Raw genomic sequence first — 21,841 nt, 5'->3', positions numbered from 1 at the left:
AGAGACAGAGCTGTTATTCTATTTACTAGAATTTAAAATCAAATAAATTATTGTTAATAGTCTGATAGAAATAATTATTCCTACCCAATATACTTTTTTAAGTGTGAGCCAATGCATAAATTTGCCAAATGTTCAACTGTTTATTATTAGTATAACGTTAAATCGTGATAAATTCGCTGTGAATGGCACACTAATTGAACATCGGCGCTAAAGCCATATGTGTAATGTATATATTTCTTTAAACATCGAAATCTTTACTAATTGAATCAGTTTCAGTTTCTCCATCTGAACTCGCATTATCTAGAGCCATATTTGCTCTCGTTTGATGTTGTTTTGAACGATAATGAATTTTCAAATTCGTCTTTCTAGGGAAACCAACATTGCATATATCACAGCTGAAAGATAATGTGAGTATTTATTTAAGTACCAGATCTACTGAAAACGTAAACTAACATACCGATATGGTCGCTCGCCTGTGTGAAGGAACTCATGTTTATTTAAACAGGATTTTGTAAGATATGTTTTTCCGCATAGTCGACAAGCATATGTCAATTTCCTCGTGTGTTTTACACTATAAGTTTGAGAAAGGTGATTATGATAATCGTAAATCAAATATGTTAACTATACCGTTCATGCCGACAACGTGTGGTACTTGTAAAGAAGCGCTGGTCACAATATTTGCATGCGTATGGCATCTCTCCTTGATGTCTAACGCGTATATGCAAATTCAAGAGATGTCGTGTAAAGTACTTTGAGTCACATTCTGGGCATTCAAAGTTCTTTACGCCTGTATGCCTCAAGATATGCACTTTAAGATTGCTGGCGTCTGTAAAACATCTTCCACATTGATCGCAAACGTAGCTCTTACTAGCTCCCCGCTGCTTTACACTACGATTTACTTGATTTCTAGACCTATCAGACGTGGCGCTATCAGAATCTTCTGCTGCCGATTGCAGAGTTTCGTCCATCTCAATACAATCGTTTTTTGCCACTACCAATGCCTTTTGCAGTCTAGTAGAATTAACACTCTTATCACATTCTGTTTCTGAGCGTACTCGGGCTAACATAACCCTCCGTCGATGATGAGCCGAATCAGTAATTGAGGTTGTGTTGGTGCTTGACGTTTGTTTTGGTGAGCGCGCTCTTACAGCTTGAGCTTGCAGAGATGTTTGTTTTGCTTCTACGCGAGCACGCACAATTTTACGCTCCGGCTGTTTCCTTATATTTATCGCTGTGGATACGCCCCTTTTCTTTGCAGAATACAGGGGATCTATAGCTGATGTATCCCTTCCTATACTATCACGCAGAACTATTTGTATTTTGATACAGCGCTCTCGAAATGCTATGGAGTGGTTCAAATCCAAGTAACAACAGGTGCAAATGTGCTTAGGCATCTCCTCTTCGTCATTCAACTAAAAGAGAGCTAACTTAAAAACACAGATAAACATATCAATGTAGACATATTTTCGAAATACCCTAATTCCTGTCAGTATATCGATCTTATGTAGTAGATCCTCATTTTCCTGGTGAAAGAGATTTTTGGCATTGAGATTGTAAATTTGTTCACCACACGTTCTGCATAAAACCATTTTCGACATTTTAATAAATCAATTGATCTGTCCAAAATAAGGCTATATTTTAATTCATTTCACTACCAAAATCAAAGTGTGAATGACATAAATTCAGCTGATGATTACGGTATGATGTGAATGTCAAAAATGTGGCGCAATTATTTAATGTGTTCTTGTTCTACACGATAATAAACTCTATTATACATCAAGTCCAACTATTATTGAATCCGGAAACACTATTGTATTATCTGAAATTGCTATTTCTTTAATGTCATCAATTTGACCATTGAGCGCTTCGCTAGCTCTCTTCTGATGCTGTTTTGTACGACAATGTATTCTTAAGCCTGGCTTTCGGGGAAACGCCACATTACACAAGTCGCAACTAAAATATGGAAATGTATATAATATGTATGTATGTATCTCGTTATTCAATGTGGCATACCGATATGGTCTCAATCCAGTGTGCAGAAATTCGTGTTTATTCAAACATGATTTAGTATTATATTTTTTTCCACATATTTTGCACTCATATGACCAACTTCTTATATGCCGTACTCTGTAATGGAGAAAAGATCATGAAAAACTTGTGAACTACTGCAATTAAATTCTTACTGTTCGTGGCGTTGACGCGTGCTGGCGGAATAGAAGCGCTGATCGCAAAATTTGCAGAGATACGGCATCTCGCCTTGGTGTTTAACCCGAATATGTAATTGTAGTAGATATTTCGAGTAGTGCTTAATGCCACATTCGGCACATTCAAAGTTTTTTTCGCCCTTGTGACGCAATATGTGAATATCCAAGTTTTTGGGACTCGAAGATTGATGGCCGCATAGGTCACAGATAAAAACTTTCGGATTTGCCGGTGGCTTTACATTATTGACTTTACTCTTCCTATACTGTCTCTTGCCTGCCATACTATCCTTATCCTGTGCTAGCTGAGATGGAAGGGCAGAGGATACAGCAGGTGAACTACGCGACGAAACCACTTTATCAAGCGCTACTTCGTGAAACAATTCTGTTTCCTCAAAGTCACTAAATTCATTGCTCTCGCTCTTTGAATTATTAGGATTCTCTGCACATTTACTTAGACTGCCTAGTGTTGTAGTGCCTGAGCTTTCATTGTCATCCGCTTCATTTAGGTCTGGCTGAACAGTCGTAGTATGCATATTTGTAGGTGAATTGTCATTAGAACATGTTTTTTGTCTTGTTTTGTCTGGCTTTGGTGTATTAGTTTTTTGTTTACGAGTGCGTAAAATACGGATTTCCTGGTGTGGTTTACTCAAGTTCTCTGTATCTGACGTATTTAGAATGAGATTCTCTAATTGAGCTGTTGTTGTATTCTGTAATTTTTTAGGTGTTCCATGGCTAGATTCTGGTTCTGTGGGTGTTGTATTTAGCGGGTCTCCCATCTTTGGCTTTGGTTTTGTAGCTTGTAAAAAATGTTCCGTTTTCAAGCATCTCTCTCGAAAAGCTATTGAATGGTATAGGTCCAAGTGACAACAGGTACAAATATGCCTTGGCATATGCTGGTCATCCTTTAACTATAATCAAATATACACATGATTACGTGCGTGGATATGTATGTACATATTTGTAATTACCCGTATTCCAGTAAGAGTTTCAATGTCATTAAGTATCTCATTGTCATCTTGGTCAAAGAGATTCTTGGCGTTCGGATTTAAAATCATTACTGCACAAGTTCTGCATTTGTTCGTCATTCTACAAACTTTCATCTACCACAATGTTTTCTTTGCAAAATGATAATAGCGTTTTAAAGAAACAGGTATGTTATTCTATTGTTAGTATATTTTGGTATATGGACAAGAGAAATACTACAAAAAATATCGATAGCACAATAATCTAAAACGTACCCATAAATATTTATTTGAAATGATTGTGGGCTTTTATTTAATATATTTTCAAACTGTAATAAAATATTTCACTAGGGCATATATATGTATAACTACGATAGAATTTTTGTAATAATTAATTTTATTCCAAAATAATATTTAAAAATTATCATTCGATGGTGAAAACAGGCAACAAACTCATTGAATAAAACAAATATAAAACCGTATTATTCGTCGAGTTCTTCAATAATAGAATCGGGAAGGTCAAAACCTATATCTTCATCGCTGACTTCTCTCATTTCAGCGTCAGGATAATCCCTTCTGCCAAACTGAGCCATTCGCCTCTGATGCAATTTTGTAAGATAATGATTTCTTAAATATGTGGATCCTTTAAAATCCTTATTGCATGTTTCACATCTGAATTAAAAAAATACAAAATATTTAAAATTTGAATACAGGGTAATACGAAGACATACCGATGAGTTATTTCTCCCTTGACATGCACTTCTTTGTGCTTATCCAGACTAATTTTGCTTATGAATGTTTGGTCGCATATGTCACATTCGAAAGGCAATTCATTTGGATGATATTTTCTGAGATTTGCGAATAAAAGTTTGTTAAATAGGCTAAATTTAATATAATTATGATGGACTAACCGTTCATGTCGGCAACGACTAGGACTGTTGCGGAAAGCCATACCGCAATATTTACATACAAATGGCTTTTCACCCTTATGATGCACACGTATATGAAGCTTTAATAGGGGGCGGGTAAAAAACTTACGGCAGCATTCCTCACACTCAAACTTTTTAACTCCAGAGTGTCGCAGTGCATGGTCCTTCATGTTACTTAAATCGCGGAAGGACCACCCGCAATGCTCACAGACATACTTTTTCTCGAGCGACATTTCTTTTGGCTTTTTCTTCCTAAGCTTTGTTGCTTTATCATGCCGGGATGCTGGTGCATATTTTTGATCTTGTACTGATCTGAATCTTTTTGTCGGGCTAGGAGCAATGGATGCAGTTGGCCTAACTACCGCAAGTGCCAAATCATCGGATGATAGATGTGAGGTTGCAATAGATTGTAAGCCGTTTTTTGGGGAGCTGTTCCTTACTAATATGCCGGGGCGATTTACTATTTGACGTCCATTATTTGGATCTCGACAACGCAAGAGTCGTACTCGAGGCGAACCATGGCGTGGGCTTAGAACTCTTCGTACTTCTTCGTTCTTTTGTTTGCACTCATTTCTTGACAATTCTTCTTTATATCCTGGACTGTTTACAAGTCTATTTTTTAATTTGATCGCATCTTTTTCGCGGTTATACAATGGATCAATATACTGAGATTCAACTGAAGCATTTTTGCTAGGGACGATTTCGTCTTGCTTCAAGCTTATTAACTGTTTGTTCGCATCTAAACAGCGTTCCCGAAAGGCGATTGCGTGATCTAAATCCAAATAACAACAGGAACATATATGGGTAGGCATTTGAGGATCATAGGACAACTAAAAAGAAAACTGCAAATGAGTAGGACCGAGACACGGCATCATAAACCGACTTACCCTAATTCCAGTAATTGATTGAATGTTTTGTCGAATATCTTCATTTTCTTCTTTAAAGAGGTTCCTGGGATTCAGGTGAAAAATCGGTTCTGCGCAAGTTCTGCAGCATATCGGCATTGTGCTGTTATTTTTTCTTCTATTGGTTTGTTTACAAATTGTTAAATTGAAACACCACCAGTGTGCACACACAAATAGTTAAAAATTACCTAAAAATGCCATGCAACCAATCAAAAGATATGTATTAAATAAAATCACTAACCAGAGAACACATAGACTAGACATCTAGAACAAATTTTTTCACCGGCGAAAAAATGCGCTGAGGAGACTACACAACTTCGTATTTGCTCGGCTCAGTCTCTTGAGGCTCAAGCATTGAAAATAAGGCAAGACAAAATCAGTGTGCTGCGAGCGCTGCCACGAAATGCACGCATTACCAAATGAAGCACGGCTATGCGCTCTTTTTCCCTTGCTCACTCTCTCCCTCTCTTTATGCTCTCTCTCTATGGTCTCTCGAATGGCAGCAGCGCACAAAAATTGAAAATTGTTCGCGACGATCTGAGCTCGTTCCTTTTGAGTGAAGGGTATACCGAAATTTGTAAAGCGTTCGCCACGTTCATGCAAACAAAATGTAAGCGTTTCGATGGTTATTCGTGGGAAGGGTATGAAAGCGTTGATACGCATAAACAATATGATTTCGCGACGGGCAAGTACACACACACTTGTAGTCCCTTGCTTCATGTATGAGCATTTGTGACCTGCGTGCGTTACTCTTGCTGCTTGTAGCAATTTTAAAGCCCAGCATTTGCATTTGGTCGGTCTTATGGACTGTCATAACCACTTTACACAGATGTACTATGTATGAACATACATACATACATACATATGTACATAAGTACATTTATATATTATTATTGCTAATCATGTTTATAAATGTGTCTATATATAATTAAAATTATTTTATACACATTTTTAACCGAAAAAATTATCGTAAAACACTACTAACTTTATTAAATGCTTTGCAATATATGAAATACACATGTCATATTATACTCAAGCTTTACTCATTATGCATTATCATTGCATTAAGTCATAATGGCCCATTTGATAGTCACCCTACGATTCAAATCATACAAAATTTACAAAATAATAATTCCAGAGACAATTAGCTTGCCATCCCATACAAGCATACACATACACAAATGTATGTATGCATGTGCTCACTTCACAAGGCAGACCAACGGCAAATTTTGGGCTTTACAATTTGCACAGCCTGTTCTGCACAGAAAGAATACATTTTCGCGACGAGCATGCACACACACATTTACATGGGCATCAATACTTACAAACCCTGCCGCAGGTAGCAAGAATAGAGTTGCTTACACAAGCACACAAATGATAGCGAGGGACTGACAATGTGTGTGTGCATGGTCGTCGCCTAAGCATTTTTTATGTGTGCAACTTTTGGGCTGATAATAGACGAAAATACTGAGAAAGAATTGAGTTTTGCGACGCACGCACAGAAAAGCACATACACGTAGCAAGGATGTAAATGTGTGTGTGCATGCTCGTCGCGAAAATGTATTCTTTCTGTGCAGAACAGGCTGTGCAAATTGTAAAGCCCAAAATTTGCCGTTGGTCTGCCTTGTGAAGTGAGCACATGCATACATACATTTGTGTATGTGTATGCTTGTATGGGATGGCAAGCTAATTGTCTCTGGAATTATTATTTTGTAAATTTTGTATGATTTGAATCGTAGGGTGACTATCAAATGGGCCATTATGACTTAATGCAATGATAATGCATAATGAGTAAAGCTTGAGTATAATATGACATGTGTATTTCATATATTGCAAAGCATTTAATAAAGTTAGTAGTGTTTTACGATAATTTTTTCGGTTAAAAATGTGTATAAAATAATTTTAATTATATATAGACACATTTATAAACATGATTAGCAATAATAATATATAAATGTACTTATGTACATATGTATGTATGTATGTATGTTCATACATAGTACATCTGTGTAAAGTGGTTATGACAGTCCATAAGACCGACCAAATGCAAATGCTGGGCTTTAAAATTGCTACAAGCAGCAAGAGTAACGCACGCAGGTCACAAATGCTCATACATGAAGCAAGGGACTACAAGTGTGTGTGTACTTGCCCGTCGCGAAATCATATTGTTTATGCGTATCAACGCTTTCATACCCTTCCCACGAATAACCATCGAAACGCTTACATTTTGTTTGCATGAACGTGGCGAACGCTTTACAAATTTCGGTATACCCTTCACTCAAAAGGAACGAGCTCAGATCGTCGCGAACAATTTTCAATTTTTGTGCGCTGCTGCCATTCGAGAGACCATAGAGAGAGAGCATAAAGAGAGGGAGAGAGTGAGCAAGGGAAAAAGAGCGCATAGCCGTGCTTCATTTGGTAATGCGTGCATTTCGTGGCAGCGCTCGCAGCACACTGATTTTGTCTTGCCTTATTTTCAATGCTTGAGCCTCAAGAGACTGAGCCGAGCAAATACGAAGTTGTGTAGTCTCCTCAGCGCATTTTTTCGCCGGTGAAAAAATTTGTTCTAGATGTCTAGTCTATGTGTTCTCTGGTTAGTGATAAAATACAATTTTAACCAGCAAAAACCTGCAAATATTCTTAAATAATATTATTTTTTATATAAGTATATGATTTATAATTTATCTCTATCTGTTGTATTTTTTAGTTATTAAAATTAAAACTAAATTATTAATTTAAAAATGGTTGGTATTTTGTTTCAGTTATTTTAAAAATCGTGAATCGCCTGTGTATACCTATTGATTATCGAACAGCTGTGAATAAAACTATCAGACGGTCGCTTACGAATTTCTCATTTGCGCGGAAATTAAAAATTTGTATGTATCTTTCTGGAGTATAATTGTTATATTTAAAATATCGCATAATGAGTGACTTACGTACACTATGTCGCACTTGTGGAATAACAATAAATACAAAGCATGATACTAAACTATTTGAGGAATTTAACTATCATTTAGTTACTTTACTCGAAGACATCACAGACATGTTGGTGAGATTGTTTAACTATTTTGGATTATTTAAAACTTACTTATATATATATATATATATATATATATATATATATATATATATATATATATATATATATATATATATATATATATACAGATTGAAAATGACATTGCCATGCCGGAACACATTTGCATTACATGTAAATCGATGTTAGATCAAATCGTTAAATTCCGATCCAATTGCCTGAGTACACATAAGAAACTAATAGCTGTGAAAATGAAGAATTTACAAAGCAACATTCTTGCCCCTGAAAGTCGCTCAAAAGTTAATATCGTTTTTGACAATATAGAATATGATACAACCGAAAGCAGTAAGACCTGTGATGAACAACAAGCAACAACAAACCTGGGTAATGATATCCACAGGTACAGCAAAGCATCAGTTGACGTTCCTGCAAAAAGGACACCTCAAGTGAAAAATAAAAGGATATATAAGTCCAAAGAAGCCAAAACGTGGATCTGTGAACAGTGCGGTGGGGAATTTAAATGTTCCACGTATTTAAAATTGCATATGTTGCGCCACACTGGAACTAAGAAATTTGAGTGTGACATTTGTAAGAGGGGATACTATACTAAGAACGAGATGGAGCGCCATAAAATTTTACATACCAATGCTAGACCATACGCCTGTCGTTTCTGTGATAAAACCTTTCGAGGCACTAGTAGTAAGACAGTTCACGAAAGGTTTGCTTAATACAATATAATATACGCATACATTTATAACATTTTTCATTATTCTAGAGCACATACAAACGAGCGACCATTTGTTTGCCAGTACTGTGATAAAACCTTCAGGTCTACTTCGGTACGGAAAATGCATGAACGTGTGCACGTTAATCAACGAAACTATCAGTAAATAATATATTTAAGTTTTGATATATTGATAAAGTAATTTCTTTTATAGCTGTGAGCCGTGCGACCAATGGTTTTTACGACCTTCACATTTATTATTACATCAACAAACCAAGCTCCACAAAAATAAAACCTCAAGCGGATAGATTTTGTTTTTACCTACATATGTAAATTTATTTACAAATTGAAGCAATGCAAGCTGAACTAAATATAATCGTCACCATGTGATTGTCAATAACAATTGAACAGCTGATATTATTTTGTGTGAATGGCTAATTTGCGTTCAGAGAGTTTTTTGGAGGAGCGTACGCTGCTCTGCAGAAAGAATTAAAGTAAAGACAAGACAAAATGACAAGAATTCATTATTTCATGGAGTGTCGTCTTTAACCGCATATAAAGTGGATACAAAACAACAGTTTTCTGCTTTGGAAATTTTATACTGTTAAGCAGGGCGTAATTGCCTGCTTATCGATGCAAATGATGATAATTTAAATAAAATTCTTTGAAAACACAGCTTAAAACATGCTGAGATCTCGGGATATAAATAATAAAAATCGCTTCAAAAGAGAAGATAAAGTGCAACTTATAGCTGCAGTTAAGGTTAGACGACTACTATGGGATATGAGAGATAATGAGCACAATGATCTTATAAGTATTAAAGCGGCTTGGAAATCGGTTGCAGCTGATCTGGGCAGAGAACGTAAGTGTTTCGTTTTTCTTATAAATTTATATTTAATGAGAACTCACTTTCATCTAAAATAGCACAAGAATGCAAAGTCGCTTGGCGTTCGCTACGTCAGAGCTATCGTTACCATTGTAAAACAGCGCATACCCGCATACAGTTGGATGATGGGGGTGAGGGCGAAGCTGATCCATTAGAAACCCCAGACATTCAATGGGAGTTTGCCGAGGATATGTCGTTCTTGCAAGATTTGTTAAAGAACAGAGAGTAAGTATTCCATCTGTTGAATTTTCCTCAAGCTTATTCTATGTTAAACATTTCAGCCAGAGTTTGGAATCAGCACAATTGGATGACAGCTCTTCTGGCAACAATACACTAGAAGAATATACAGATATGGAATACTTGGATAGCGCTTACATTAATAATTGTGATGATGATGTCGACGTCGAAGACATAACTGTTACCATTGATGATGAAGCCCCGGTAGATTGTTTTGTATTTAATTTTTCCCCCATGATTTAAGATTCTCGTCATCATTTACAGAAGATAGATCATCAAGATGTACTATGTAGAACATGTGCGCAGCCGATAAATTCTCTGACCTGTCAGAATCTGTTTAACCCAGAAAATCATAAACTTTTGTGCGAAATTAAAGCACTAACAGAACTCAGCGTAAGTAAGGCTGAGCATACCAAACTTCTATGGCGTCTAATATTATTCTTTATTTTGTTTAGTTGAAACAAGAAGAGGGCCTATCAGATTTTATTTGCCAACGCTGTCAACATAATCTGCACATAGCAACAGAATTTCGCAGAGTTTGCATTGAGTCGCAGACACACGTCCTGATCAAAGTACAAATAAAGGAGGAGACCACGGAATCAGAAGTAATAGCATATCCCGAGTTTAACATTGTTGAGAGTGCGAGTGACACGGAGATAGCCGTGGAAGAACAGCGACTGGAAAATGTCGAAATATCGGAAGATGAAAATTATTACGAGGAAATCGAAGTACAACCGTTACAATCTACAGCATCACCTCCATCGTCATCCAACATCAAATTGCAAGAGGAGAGCAAAAATCCCAAGTGCCAGTGTCATCAGTGTGGATTGACATTTACCAGTCAGGACTTATTAAAAATGCACATGCATCAAAGTCATGACATGCAGCTTCATACGCGGTTGGTGTCAATATATATAATGTCTGTGAATATAAGTTTTTTATCTAATTTATAATTTTAGATTTGTGTGCAAACATTGTGGGCATGATTTCAAATACTCAGCACCCCTCGTTGAACATCTGAAGAGTATCGGGATTAGTTTTGGATACAAGTGCGAGGACTGCGGTCAAAAGTTTCACAGTAGGCATTTCCTTAAGAAGCATAAGAGACGAGTTCATGGGCAGGCCGACGAACATATTTGTCATATGTGCGGTAAAAATTTTACAACTGGATTTAATCTGAGGAACCATATTGTTCGACACTCTGGCAGCCGTCCTCATAAGTGCAAATTATGCAGCGCCGCATTTTCGACGACAGCCGAGCTAAACAATCATCAACGCACCCACGACAATGTGCGTCCATATCCATGTCGTTATGCATGCGGAAAATCGTTTCGTCACTGCAGCAATCGCAGCACTCATGAGAGGTGAGCAAAATAAAATACGAAGAAATTTGATATTTCAATTAAAAGGATTTGCAGAGTACATATGGCTGGAAATCTCCGCCCCTTCCAATGCGACTACTGCGACAAAACGTTTGTGACCAAAGGGGATTGCAGAGCGCATCAAATGGTTCATACTATGAGCCGTGATTTTAGGTAGTTGCATTAATGAAAACATCTATTGTGTCAGTTTAATAACACATGTCTTTTCATCTGTTCCACAGCTGTGACATTTGTGAGCAAAGCTTTAAGTTGCAGAAGCATTATTTGCAGCACTTGAACACCAAATCGCATAAAAAAACCGAGGATAATGTAAAGTCTTTGAAGGAAAAAGAATCTGTGGCTTAAATGCATTAAACAACTATTTACGAATTGCTAGAAGAATATGCAATTTGAAGTCCTTATTTCAAATTATTTTGAAATCGAATTAGCTAATATACCTATAATATACTAAGGAATAGTAAATTGTTGATATTTTTCATCAAATCATGCTTGAGCAGGTTTAAATTATTCTAAGCAGAAATGTTTTTTTATTTTAATAGTCAAATCCAGAAAGCAAACTACTTTTAGGAGCTCGTTAAACTGAAATGAAAATGAACTATTTTTATAATGAACACATTGAAATGTTGTAAAGTTCAATTTTAATAGCTAAAATATCAAATATATATGTAAATGCACAAAATTGATGGATTTTAAGATAATTAAGTCACAAATTATTAGTAGAGAGACGTTTTTGATTCGCCTTGGCTCTAATGATCACCAATTCCATTGCCATTTTGTTTGGCTTTATCGCCGGATGCAATAAACGTGGTGACATCCAGTTTAGTGGCCAGAGCCACGACCACGTCCTTAGACTGTGCATTTTGTTTAACAATTAAAACACTGGGATCAACCTCCAGCACTCGCGCCAGCTTGCCTAATATGTCAGTCTCAGTCAGACGAATGATTCGCTTGTTAAGGGCCTTGATCGCGGGGTCGCTCAGCTGACGATTCATGCTGACAATCTGGCTCAAGAGGGTTTCCTGTGTCACGACGCCCAAAACGCTACTGTAAAGAGATAGCGGACTTTAGCAACATTGACATTAATATTTATACTGTTCACATACCCATCATTCTTGTCGACCATCGGCAGCTGATCCACGCGATGCTGCTTCATAAGCGCAATGGCGCCAGCAAAAGTTTCGTCAGACTTTATCAACGCGAGTGGACTGGGCAGCTGGAGCTGAGCTATGGGCACGTTCCACCACCAGTGACCATGCTCGTTAACTGGCTGCTTGAAGCCGCGGGCCTCCATCCAATTGTCGGATACGAACTTGGTCATGTAGTTACGAATGCCGTCGGGCAGGATAACTACACAGCGCTGGCCAGGCTTCAAAGTGCGTGCATGATCCAGTGCAGCATGCAATGCGCCTCCGCTCGAGCCGCCGCAGAGCAGACCCTCTTCAGCGTTTAGCCGACGGCTCATGGGGAAGCAGTCCGAATCGTACACCTTCGTCCACACATCGACCACCGTCTGGTCAAAGACAGTCGGCGGGAAGTCATAGCCAATGCCCTCGACCTCATAGAACTGGACATCGGTTTTGTTTAGCTCCTGTGGACGGGCCAGCACAGATCCATAGGGATCCACGCCCACGACTTGACAATTGGGCACTTGCTCCTTGATTTTGCGCCCGATACCGGTAATGGTGCCCGCTGTGCCAGCTGCGATCACAACCATATCCACTTTATTATCCAGCTGCCACAGTATTTCAGAGGCTGTGCCGTCATAATGCGCCAAGGGATTGCCCGCATTGCGATACTGATCCAACACAATGGAATTAGGTGTCTTACGCTGCAGCTCCTGGGCCACATAGATGAGACCCTCCGGCGAGTCATAAGCTGCCTCCGTGGGCGTGCGAATAATTTTGGCGCCCAGGGCACGCAGTGCATACACCTTCTCATTGGACATCTTCTCGGGCATGACAATGATGCACTTGTAGCCTCGCACAGCGCAAGCCATCGCCAGTCCAATGCCCGTATTTCCGGACGTAGGCTCTATGATAGTATAGCCCGGTTTCAAAAGTCCTTTCTCCTCCGCATCCTGAACCATGCGATAGCCAATGCGATCCTTGACCGAACCACCCGGATTTAAGAACTCGCACTTGGCATCTAAACAGGAAATATAACTAATTTAGCATGTCTTGACTAATTATAAGAACTATACTAGAATTATGAAGCATTACAGTGCAGTTAATTTTAATTCAATATTCAATTTATAAACAAGAGATAGTGAAAGTTAATCAGTTCCAATTATGAAACTGCTGCTCGTGCAAAACTATACGAAAATATTAATTTTCTATAGTCATATTTATAGCATGCACAGATTAAATAAATTTATTCAATTAAAAAACAAAACTAACTTAGGGAAAATTCCCATTAATTTCGTTAAGATTTCATTGCAACTCACACATCTCGCACTGAATGCCCTCCTTGGCTGGTATATGGTTGAGCTTGACCAGGGGGGTGCATCCAATCACCGTTAGAATGTCCGGCGAAACCTTATTTTCGTGCTGAAAGCCACGTTGCGTATGCGGCGTCTGCTCCTTGGTGCCCAGATGCCAGGTGCATTTCGAGGGTTTGCCCGGATCTATGAAGTTGGCTGGACGCTCGTAGGTCTTGCTCGCTGACATTTTCTGTGGATTTATGAAACGTCGTGGGTGAGTTAATAGTTCAGAGCACGTTTCGTGCTGCTTCGCTGCCGGCTGAGATTGGAATGAGTCGGTAGATGTGTTGTTCAGCTCACAACATCTGGCATCTGGATTGCCTGGGGTCAGTCAGGCGTTGAACCCAGCTTGTATTATCAGCAATTGATATTTTAGTTTATTATTGAATTATATTTGGGCTTAGACGTATCAGCTAATCACGTTGTGTTGTTATTACTGCCATTGTTACCATGTCATCGCCGGCTCTACTTCGCATGTTTGAGAGAATTACGTTTTACCAGATTTGAATGATTTTACACTTTTGCTTCTTGTTTATAATTAACAAACGAGATCTAATTCTATGGCTTCGTCTATTCCAATTGGGACTGCCTTTGCCTACTGTTTCTTTCCCAACAGGTTTTTCTGTACACCTAGTTAACCCATAAGGAAATTCTGGTACACAAAATGCATTCCAAGTGCATTGAACCTAGAAAGCCGGAAAAATCTCAGACAAGCTGTGCACACGTACACATATATTTTTTACCCTATTATCTATTAAATAGCTATCATTTATCTATACATACATACGTACATGTATTTTTATCAATATATTTGTAAACTTCTCTTATCACTCTAATTAGTTCTCACCTGTGTATGGTATGTGTATATTTCCTTAATGTATAATTAATATAAATTGATGTGTTTTCACAGAATATCTGTATGTATATATATCGCTGCCAACAACGTATTATAAATACTTTTTATAACAAAATAGAAATACACGTGCAATATATAGTGCCTCGTTGTACATAGTTGCTTTCCATAGATCCGTGGCTGTTCTGGCAGACAGATGTATAAGTGCGCTATTATATATGTACACACGCACACATGCACACACGTGCGTGTGCTACGCTAAGTTGAGCAGTGCTGTGAAGTCTTAGATAAGTGTTGACAAATGCTAAACTTCCATAAAGGAGTTGAATGGGCCTTTAATATATTAAATAGTGGAAATTAAATTTACGTATGCATTTCATGTTTGTATAATATTCTTAATATACATTTATTTTATATATTTTAGTTTTTATTTTTGTATGCCATTTTCAGTCGCTTATTATAATATCTGTCATGCTTTAATAACAGCCACCATTAACGGCCTTTTTCAAATGGCAGCAGTTTTACAAATTTTTTGCAACTATTAAGAACTTACTTTTATTTAAAAAAGTATAACATTTTTGACAGTTACGCTAAAAAGAATTTTAATCATAATAATATATATTAGTTATTTATGGAAAATAGAGCTAAATTTATGAGTGGAGCTTAAGCAGAATTTATGTATAATTTAAATATTGTTATGCTAAAATATAATTGTTTTCTAAGGTCAAGGTATGCATACTTTATAAATTTTTGTCATTTGTATGTGTCGTTTGGTTATTGCTTAAAAGATTAGAAATTGTTCAGCTTTCGATTTGTGCGCCCCTAGTATTAGTATTAGGTGGGAAAAATGAAATAGGAAGTGATAAGCGCTACTTCAGATTCAACTAAGTCAAAGAGCAATGTGAGCGCAAGCCCACACATTCTGCTTCGGGTCCCATTCTCTTTGGGTTTTGGGTTTGAGCAACGAATATATGTACATACTATATGTATTAATGAGAAAGCATTATCATTTCGCCGCGAGCGCTCGACTGAAATAGTCGATTTTTGAATAGAGTTTCACTATGCTCATTTTTTTCTAAATTCCAGTCATTCTCTCTCCCTCTCTGCTCTTTAAAATATATTGTTATATCTACATACGTTTATATGTATTCTTTCTTTCCTTCTAAAATAAAGAGCTTATCGACCTTTTTATTGAGTTTTGTATGCTTTTGCAAAATGTTTGATCTACATCAAATTTTTGTCATCTTAAAGTCAAATAAAATAGGAAGTGATAAGCGCTACTTCAGATTCAACTAAGTCAATAGCAACGCCCACCCATTGAATGCTGTTTATTACTTTCTCGGCAATCAGTTTATTTGTTCAAAGAACTATGTACGTCACATTCTTATCAGATTTATAATGCCTTATCGCAATGAATTGTGTAGGTAAGTAAATACAAATTTATGTACCTACCTTATGCATTAACAGTACATAAAATAATAAAAATTTGATGTTTGCTTTTGAAAATAAAAACGTGTGATTATTTATTACACGTGTGATTATTAATTATGGCTTATTGTTGCTTTTTCCATATCAATTGCGTAAAGCGTTTTCAAATTCGTTCATAATTTCAATTATTGGATCATTTATGTATTTGCGTACCTCCCAGTTAGTCGCAAAGTCACCATGGTGCCACAACGGATCATCCATGTGATGCATGACCTTGTTGGGCAGAGTATCCGCCAGTCGTTCAACGTCTTTAACGGCGGCCATTTCATCGTTGTCCGAGTACCACAGGTGTGTCTTGCAGGTAATTAGATGGGTTGGGTAATCAGGCGGCACTTCCGCACCATATACATTCAAGTTCTTCTTCTTGCCAAAGTCATACTCTCTAAAGTGCCCCGACTGTTGCTCCTGCAGATAGTGCAAGAACTGATTGGTGGAAACTCCAGCGGGAGTTGTAATTGCATTGATCGCAGCGGCAGTCTGTAGATAAAATAATATAATCAATATGATATCTTTTTATTTCAGATTGAGGCTCACCGAATTGGTGCGTCCGTCGGTGTTATGGAGCTTTTTGCAGTATTTGAGAAATCTTGAGTCCGGTCCGCAGGTGTTGTAGAGTAAGAGCAGTATGAAGTCATTGTAGGGCAGAAACTCCATTGACTCCAGCATGAGGGCGTAGGTGGTTCGATGCCCCAGATATGGTCCAGTCGCGTGGGCCAACGGAAAGTCCATGTTATCCATGTAGGCCACGGGAGCCAGCAACTGGGCGGTCTTTATCTTGGCATTGTACTCGGGACGTGCAGACATTAGTGCTAGAAACACTGTCGTGCCCTGGGAGTGGCCAACATAGTGAATGGACTTTTGACCCTGTCCGTTTGTCTCCAGCGCATAGTCGATCATAGCCGCAATATCGAAGTAGCCAATTTCATGCCAGCTAAAGCGCCAGAAGTAGGGATGCTGCGTGGCCAGCCTGGTGTGATTGCGAGAGTACGTATTCCCACGTGCATTGCCAATCCACACATCGTAACCGGCATCGACCAGCTGAAAGGCCAAAGCATTATCCGGCCCCATCGTGATCCAGTTGTCGGAGCTGCCCAATATGCCGTGCTGCAGAAGCACAATGGGGCGAAGGGCTTTCTGATTTTGCAGCTTGTGGGAATAGGGTATGCGAAAGACTCCAATGATGTAGCCATCCTCGGTGGTCACGTGATGCAGCTCTGCAGGGTACTCATGAGCCCTAATGAGATCATCCTATGTGGAGTAACTTCGTAAGCTCTCTACTTATGGCTTATTAGGTTTCTACTTGCCGTTTTAAGTCGGGGATTCAGCTTCAGGTGTCCATCTGGATCGTTGAAGAGTTGATAGAAGTCGACGCCATCAAAATTATATGGGTCTAACCTAGGTGGCGCACATTGAGCAACTATCGCCAGGTACAGAACCGATAGAGCAGCGATCAAGCATTTCTCCATGTTGCGGCGGGACTGGCGATTCCCAATATAAAACTAGCATACATAAAGAACATGGCTAAAGGCTTTTTCTGTCTAATCTGTCGATAAGAGTTAATCGGACATAAACTTAAGAGGTTCATAAAATCATTCTGCTAAAAATACTTTATTATTACGCTCGGCATAGACGTTTATTATCCCTTTGATAAAACAAAATGCATAAATAGTATATAATAATAATATGTATTATGGTATATGACACTAGAGTGTCCTGTAATCTTAATTGAACAATGTAAAACACTATAGCTTTGTATACCTATGTATGTATATTTGTTTAAATATTTTATTGAACTATTTCAGCTTCAGCAGCCCACTCGAGCCGGAATTCGTTTTATTTGATTGTCCCCGCCCACCTTGAGCACAGCCAACATGCCCTGCACTGTGTGGGCTTCGATGTGACAGTGATAGCTCCAGAAGCCGGGATTATCAGAGATGAAGCGTAAAATCACGTAGCCCAGTCCGGGCACCTGCACAGTGTCCTTGGCTACGGCGGCATAGTCATTGGACAGACGAGGCAGACGTCCACGTCGGTCCAGCTCGCGTATCTGTGGATGTATTAAAGTTATTGGCGATTCGCATTATTAATTTAATTATTCACTATTCTGGCTGTCTTACATTTTTCAAGTCATTCTGATTACCCAGCACTCCCTGGCCGACCAGGCGGAAGGTGTAGCCATGCAGATGGATGGGATGTGTGGGTTCCATGTGGTTGGTCACAACCATTTCGATGGCCCGATAGGCAGGCAGGCGTATCACATGAACACCCTCGCACAGCTCCCGGGCACAATTGCGTCCTTGTGCGGCGAGCGAGCTGCGATTGCTATAGTATCCATCATCCTTGTACAGATGGCGGCCTTGGAGCAACGAAATACCAGGTGAAATGTAGCTAATCTCATCGATTTGGAAGAGTAGTTCGCCATTTGGCGCCTGCCGTGTGCTCAGACTGGAATAGTACGTCAAGAACTTGGTATAGCTTGGCCAGGGCACGGGCTCCACGGAGCGCAGCGACAGCGTGCCCACATCTTGGTCTTTGCTGAACTGCCGCAACGTTAACGAAGAATTCTTCAGGGGCTTGAAGCGAAAATCATTGATGAATAACGGTGGCTCGTCCTGATCTCTGGACTGGCGGCTGCCCAGTATATCGCCCTGGGGCAGCTCACTGCGAGCGGCTCCCCGATAGCTGAGTACCGCGCCCTGATACAGCTTGCGATCCGCACACTGCTCATAGCCACGGACGCGCACCCAATAGTTCTTGGCATATTGGTTCGCCTCCAGCACAAAGTCGAAGCGCTCCGCTGAGGTCAGAAAGAAGCCATCGGCCAGCACCGGCTCAATGTCGTTGCCATCGGTGCTGATGATCAGCAGCTTGTGCTGCTCAATGGAGAACTCGACGGGACAATTGAAGATGCCGTTGAGCAGGACGCGCATGCGATAGCGATAGCCAGGCGTCACCCGCAGTCGCTCATAGCGGTGCCTGGCATCCTGGTCGGGCAGCTGGCTGAGATGGTTGCGGCCCTTGCCATTGATCAGTATGTTGCGCACCTGCTGTATGTCGTAGTCGTAGAATATATCCTGCACCATCAGAGCGTGCTCCACCAGATCGTAGTCGTAGAGGCGTGCATGGGGATTCGCCTGATGGGGCTGGCGCACGATCAGATTACCGGCCACGCCGAAGCCACGCTGCCAGCCCATATGGCTGTGGTACCAGAGGCTGCCACTGCGATCGGCCAGGAACTCATAGCGAAACACCTCGCCCGGCTCCACCGGATACTGGGTGACATGCGGCACGCCATCCATTTCGGGACTGCGACTCATATGGATACCGTGCCAGTGCATGGTGGTGGGTTCATTCAGATAGTTCAGCACATCGACGACCACAGTGTCGTTCTCACACAGCTCTATAGCCGGGCCGGGCACCATCCTATTGACGGCCATAACGGGCGATGCAACGCCGTCTCCATAGATGCATCGCTCGTCCGCGCAGGCGCGCTCATCGAACTGGCAGCGCTGGCACTCGGGGCCCAAGCGACGATAGTTGTGCACCACCAGCTGGTAGTAGCAGCTCTGGCTCTGACCCTGCTGGCAAACGCGGCGACAAGGATGACGCTCAAATCCACTGAAGCTGGATATATCCGCCTGGCCGTAGTCATCCTTCAGCTGCAAGCCAGCACTCAAGTGACTCTCCTTCTTGGTCTTATTTCTGTGCGACCAGGGAAACGTGAGCCAGTCAATTTTCGCACTCGACTCCTGCTCCAGATTCTCCGGCTTCAGATTCTGCTGAGCCAGTGCGAAATCCACCACAAGGCACCACATCAAGCAGATTCGATGCCATCTATAATGGCTTTTACTTTTCGTAACTATCATGACAAACCTCAACCTTCAACTGCGCCCAAAGGCCTAGAGCAACGCCCGAAGAAAGTTTGGAAATTCAAGCCAAACCGATTTGGGCATGCGCAGCACGTGCAAATCACAAATGCTGAGCTGCATTTTATTTGCCTTTGATTGATTGAAGACTAAGAACGCCCAAATGATGTGTGATCGACTCACAGATACCCTCTCTGAGTGGAAGAGCGACAGGATTCACAGCTAGAGCAGAAAAGATTTGTTCACTTTCAGTGTCAAATTTAAAAATTAAATTAAATTACAATAATTTAACTTTTTTTTAATGTAATAGCTCTTTTGAATATAATTTATAATAAGCTTGTATTATTTGATTGTTATTAATAATTATACATAAGTACATGAAGCATATTTACGTTTTTGTAAATATTATCCCAAGTAGAAATTATTCAAAAGATATTACTATGAATATGTTTGAATAAATATGTATATATATTTTTTATTTCATTTCAAAATTGAAATTGAATTATTTTTAATATGCATATACATACATATATATTTGAGAAAGTCAAAAGTTTTCTTCAGTACAGAAAATTTGAGTATACAAATAAAAATAAAGAATTTTTATTAATTTCATTCATGATTTGAATTTGCTTGATATTCATTTATATTTAAATATTTTAAGTAATAAATACATACATATATGTACGTATGTCTCCAGCTCATTACAAAAACAAATTCAAATTCCATATTATAAATAACTTTTTATCTATATTTGTTAATTTATGTTTAAAATACAGATGAAATATTAGAAGAGTGAATAAAATTGTTGTTCAGAGAAATTATGCCCCAGGTTCCGCAATTTCGGGACCAGCGGGTGAGGTTGATACGGTCGGTGCTGCGGTGGCAGTACTCATTAGACTAATTACGCCACAGGCGATGGGCTCACCAACGGACATCTCCTCGTTCTGGTAGGCCAGGGCATTGGGCACGGACAACGCCGAGGAGAAGACCTCGGCATTGAGCGCTGTGTTCAGGTCGATGGGTTTGCTGTGTATGACGACGGAACGGCCAACGATGCCATTGAAGCCAAAGAGCTGCAGGTACATGCTCATGAACACGGCCGAGATTTTGCCGTCTGGCTTCACCTCCAGGTTTCCCAGCTGCCGAGAGGAATGAGAGTTTCGTGGCTAAACTGGATAGCTGGCAATGAGTTGGACTTACAAAGTTGTTGGGAAACTGTCCGCCCGTGGTCTTGCAGCCCTCGCTAACATCGCCGTATGTGTGTATGTGCAGTGCGTGCTTCCCCGGCGGCAGCCCGGTGATGTTGATGGTCACCTTGATGTCGCTGTTGTAGGGCAGCTGCTGGAAGGTTATCATGCCGGCTGCGCCTGCTGATTCGCCCTCGCCGTTTAGTACGGCGCCCGCCTGCCACTGTGGCACCTGCGAGGAGAGGTATAAGCAGTCATTGAGAGCCGTGGTACAGTGTGGCAAGAACCTACGAAAGAGTAGCCCACATATGGTGGATGCGGCTGGAGCAGTGGACTTAGCAGTGCGGCGGCACCAATTCCGCCAATGACCGGACCAATGCCAGCCAGCGGCACCGACATGCGCTCGTAGCGTTTCACCTTTGTGCCGGCCACCACTTTGATGTCGTCGATGTTGCGGGTCAGATTAGCTGGTCCGGGTCTCAGCCGATCCAGCAAATTTTGCGCGCCGCCAGGCACAAAAATGCTATTTAATAGCATAAATGCCAATATGGGTCTGAAGCGGAACATCGCGGTTAATTGACGCTCTCGAATTGTGTGTTCTATAGAGATCCGTTGGATCCGTTGGCTTCACTGGGAAATGCTGCCGTTGTCTGTGAGTCTTTTGACCAAACTGAACCGAATGCACTGTGTCGCTTGCCATTT

The 21,841-nt window shown here is 40.1% G+C and overlaps 8 protein-coding genes across 14 annotated transcripts; 2 read left to right on the top strand and 6 right to left on the bottom strand.

Moving 5' to 3' along the window:
- Positions 1-116: 116 nt before the first annotated feature.
- On the bottom strand, positions 117-5,229 carry LOC6573537 (zinc finger protein 62). Its single transcript, XM_044007307.1, has 9 exons — positions 4,983-5,229; positions 4,078-4,925; positions 3,898-4,014; positions 3,652-3,838; positions 2,184-2,716; positions 1,476-1,599; positions 628-1,412; positions 458-571; positions 117-395 (listed from the first exon to the last, which is right to left on the bottom strand). Exons 1-9 carry the CDS (start codon positions 5,097-5,099, stop codon positions 239-241), a joined length of 2,982 nt encoding a protein of 993 aa, XP_043863242.1. The 5' UTR covers positions 5,100-5,229; the 3' UTR covers positions 117-238.
- Positions 319-9,164, top strand: LOC6573539 (zinc finger protein 436). 6 transcript variants are annotated; one of them, XM_032731130.2, is made up of 5 exons: positions 319-407; positions 7,763-8,049; positions 8,169-8,755; positions 8,813-8,923; positions 8,976-9,164. In XM_032731130.2, exons 2-5 carry the CDS (start codon positions 7,924-7,926, stop codon positions 9,067-9,069), a joined length of 918 nt encoding a protein of 305 aa, XP_032587021.1. In that variant the 5' UTR covers positions 319-407; positions 7,763-7,923; the 3' UTR covers positions 9,070-9,164. The 6 variants fall into 6 exon arrangements, 5 of the variants coding, with proteins under 5 accessions (XP_032587021.1, XP_001999607.3, XP_032587104.1 ...); XM_001999571.4 differs by having other exon boundaries at positions 8,813-8,876; positions 8,976-9,044; XR_004364294.2 differs by lacking the exon at positions 8,169-8,755 and having other exon boundaries at positions 8,976-9,044.
- On the bottom strand, positions 1,612-3,357 carry LOC26527738 (transcription factor Ouib). The gene is made up of 4 exons (XM_015166959.3): positions 3,173-3,357; positions 2,184-3,112; positions 2,014-2,127; positions 1,612-1,953 (listed from the first exon to the last, which is right to left on the bottom strand). The coding sequence occupies exons 1-4, from the start codon at positions 3,302-3,304 to the stop codon at positions 1,770-1,772; spliced, it is 1,359 nt and encodes a 452-aa protein (XP_015022445.1). The 5' UTR covers positions 3,305-3,357; the 3' UTR covers positions 1,612-1,769.
- A 57-nt stretch (positions 9,165-9,221) lies between the features above and the next one.
- Positions 9,222-11,877, top strand: LOC6573540 (transcription factor Ouib). 2 transcript variants are annotated; one of them, XM_044007303.1, is made up of 8 exons: positions 9,222-9,623; positions 9,686-9,872; positions 9,929-10,088; positions 10,152-10,277; positions 10,340-10,782; positions 10,844-11,248; positions 11,303-11,419; positions 11,488-11,877. In XM_044007303.1, the coding sequence occupies exons 1-8, from the start codon at positions 9,446-9,448 to the stop codon at positions 11,609-11,611; spliced, it is 1,740 nt and encodes a 579-aa protein (XP_043863238.1). In that variant the 5' UTR covers positions 9,222-9,445; the 3' UTR covers positions 11,612-11,877. The 2 variants fall into 2 exon arrangements, with proteins under 2 accessions (XP_043863238.1, XP_015022448.1); XM_015166962.3 differs by having other exon boundaries at positions 9,226-9,623; positions 10,149-10,277.
- Positions 11,878-11,887: 10 nt separating this feature from the next.
- LOC6573541 (cystathionine beta-synthase) lies at positions 11,888-14,808 on the bottom strand. Its single transcript, XM_001999573.4, has 4 exons — positions 14,593-14,808; positions 13,710-13,935; positions 12,370-13,411; positions 11,888-12,310 (listed from the first exon to the last, which is right to left on the bottom strand). The coding sequence occupies exons 2-4, from the start codon at positions 13,930-13,932 to the stop codon at positions 12,013-12,015; spliced, it is 1,563 nt and encodes a 520-aa protein (XP_001999609.1). The 5' UTR covers positions 13,933-13,935; positions 14,593-14,808; the 3' UTR covers positions 11,888-12,012.
- Positions 14,809-15,953: 1,145 nt separating this feature from the next.
- On the bottom strand, positions 15,954-17,564 carry LOC6573542 (lipase 3). Its single transcript, XM_001999574.4, has 3 exons — positions 17,391-17,564; positions 16,621-17,334; positions 15,954-16,563 (listed from the first exon to the last, which is right to left on the bottom strand). Exons 1-3 carry the CDS (start codon positions 17,550-17,552, stop codon positions 16,171-16,173), a joined length of 1,269 nt encoding a protein of 422 aa, XP_001999610.1. The 5' UTR covers positions 17,553-17,564; the 3' UTR covers positions 15,954-16,170.
- A 184-nt stretch (positions 17,565-17,748) lies between these two features.
- Positions 17,749-20,204, bottom strand: LOC6573543 (laccase-4). Its single transcript, XM_001999575.2, has 2 exons — positions 18,204-20,204; positions 17,749-18,133 (listed from the first exon to the last, which is right to left on the bottom strand). The coding sequence occupies exons 1-2, from the start codon at positions 19,950-19,952 to the stop codon at positions 17,891-17,893; spliced, it is 1,992 nt and encodes a 663-aa protein (XP_001999611.2). The 5' UTR covers positions 19,953-20,204; the 3' UTR covers positions 17,749-17,890.
- Positions 20,205-20,735: 531 nt separating this feature from the next.
- LOC6573544 (superoxide dismutase [Cu-Zn]) lies at positions 20,736-21,779 on the bottom strand. Its single transcript, XM_001999576.4, has 3 exons — positions 21,431-21,779; positions 21,153-21,371; positions 20,736-21,091 (listed from the first exon to the last, which is right to left on the bottom strand). The coding sequence occupies exons 1-3, from the start codon at positions 21,704-21,706 to the stop codon at positions 20,771-20,773; spliced, it is 816 nt and encodes a 271-aa protein (XP_001999612.1). The 5' UTR covers positions 21,707-21,779; the 3' UTR covers positions 20,736-20,770.
- Between the last annotated feature and the right edge of the window lie 62 nt (positions 21,780-21,841).

Source organism: Drosophila mojavensis, unplaced genomic scaffold, assembly GCF_018153725.1.
Source record: "Drosophila mojavensis isolate 15081-1352.22 unplaced genomic scaffold, ASM1815372v1 contig_16, whole genome shotgun sequence".
Taxonomy (NCBI): domain Eukaryota; kingdom Metazoa; phylum Arthropoda; class Insecta; order Diptera; family Drosophilidae; genus Drosophila; species Drosophila mojavensis.
This window is presented reverse-complemented; position numbering and strand designations above follow the sequence as displayed.

Bases quoted from the DNA above. Each gene is read 5' to 3' on its own strand.
- LOC26527738 (XM_015166959.3), bottom strand. From the start codon at position 3,304: ATGAAAGTTTGTAGAATGACGAACAAATGCAGAACTTGTGCAGTAATG. The intron at 3,113-3,172 runs GTAATTACAAAT...ATTTGATTATAG, and splicing joins AAACTCTTACTGGAATACGG to TTAAAGGATGACCAGCATAT. The intron at 2,128-2,183 runs GTAAGAATTTAA...TCTCCATTACAG, and splicing joins ACGCGTCAACGCCACGAACA to AGTACGGCATATAAGAAGTT.
- LOC6573544 (XM_001999576.4), bottom strand. From the start codon at position 21,706: ATGTTCCGCTTCAGACCCATATTGGCATTTATGCTATTAAATAGCATT. The intron at 21,372-21,430 runs GTAGGTTCTTGC...CTCTCCTCGCAG, and splicing joins CATATGTGGGCTACTCTTTC to GTGCCACAGTGGCAGGCGGG. The intron at 21,092-21,152 runs GTAAGTCCAACT...TCCTCTCGGCAG, and splicing joins GACAGTTTCCCAACAACTTT to CTGGGAAACCTGGAGGTGAA.
- LOC6573540 (XM_015166962.3), top strand. From the start codon at position 9,446: ATGCTGAGATCTCGGGATATAAATAATAAAAATCGCTTCAAAAGAGAA. The intron at 9,624-9,685 runs GTAAGTGTTTCG...CATCTAAAATAG, and splicing joins AGCTGATCTGGGCAGAGAAC to CACAAGAATGCAAAGTCGCT. The intron at 10,783-10,843 runs GTTGGTGTCAAT...TTATAATTTTAG, and splicing joins GACATGCAGCTTCATACGCG to ATTTGTGTGCAAACATTGTG.
- LOC6573541 (XM_001999573.4), bottom strand. From the start codon at position 13,932: ATGTCAGCGAGCAAGACCTACGAGCGTCCAGCCAACTTCATAGATCCG. The intron at 13,412-13,709 runs GTGAGTTGCAAT...TTTCCTGTTTAG, and splicing joins GGGCATTCAGTGCGAGATGT to ATGCCAAGTGCGAGTTCTTA. The intron at 12,311-12,369 runs GTATGTGAACAG...ATCTCTTTACAG, and splicing joins ATGGTCGACAAGAATGATGG to TAGCGTTTTGGGCGTCGTGA.
- LOC6573542 (XM_001999574.4), bottom strand. From the start codon at position 17,552: ATGGAGAAATGCTTGATCGCTGCTCTATCGGTTCTGTACCTGGCGATA. The intron at 17,335-17,390 runs GCAAGTAGAAAC...TACTCCACATAG, and splicing joins TGAATCCCCGACTTAAAACG to GATGATCTCATTAGGGCTCA. The intron at 16,564-16,620 runs GTGAGCCTCAAT...TTTTATCTACAG, and splicing joins CCGACGGACGCACCAATTCG to ACTGCCGCTGCGATCAATGC.
- LOC6573543 (XM_001999575.2), bottom strand. From the start codon at position 19,952: ATGATAGTTACGAAAAGTAAAAGCCATTATAGATGGCATCGAATCTGC. The intron at 18,134-18,203 runs GTAAGACAGCCA...ATACATCCACAG, and splicing joins ATCAGAATGACTTGAAAAAT to ATACGCGAGCTGGACCGACG.
- LOC6573537 (XM_044007307.1), bottom strand. From the start codon at position 5,099: ATGCCGATATGCTGCAGAACTTGCGCAGAACCGATTTTTCACCTGAAT. The intron at 3,839-3,897 runs GTATGTCTTCGT...TTTTTAATTCAG, and splicing joins AAGGGAGAAATAACTCATCG to ATGTGAAACATGCAATAAGG. The intron at 1,600-2,183 runs GTAAGAATTTAA...TTGATTTATTAA, and splicing joins ACGCGTCAACGCCACGAACA to AATGTCGAAAATGGTTTTAT.
- LOC6573539 (XM_032731130.2), top strand. From the start codon at position 7,924: ATGAGTGACTTACGTACACTATGTCGCACTTGTGGAATAACAATAAAT. The intron at 8,050-8,168 runs GTGAGATTGTTT...ATATATATACAG, and splicing joins AAGACATCACAGACATGTTG to ATTGAAAATGACATTGCCAT. The intron at 8,924-8,975 runs GTAAATAATATA...TTTCTTTTATAG, and splicing joins GTTAATCAACGAAACTATCA to CTGTGAGCCGTGCGACCAAT.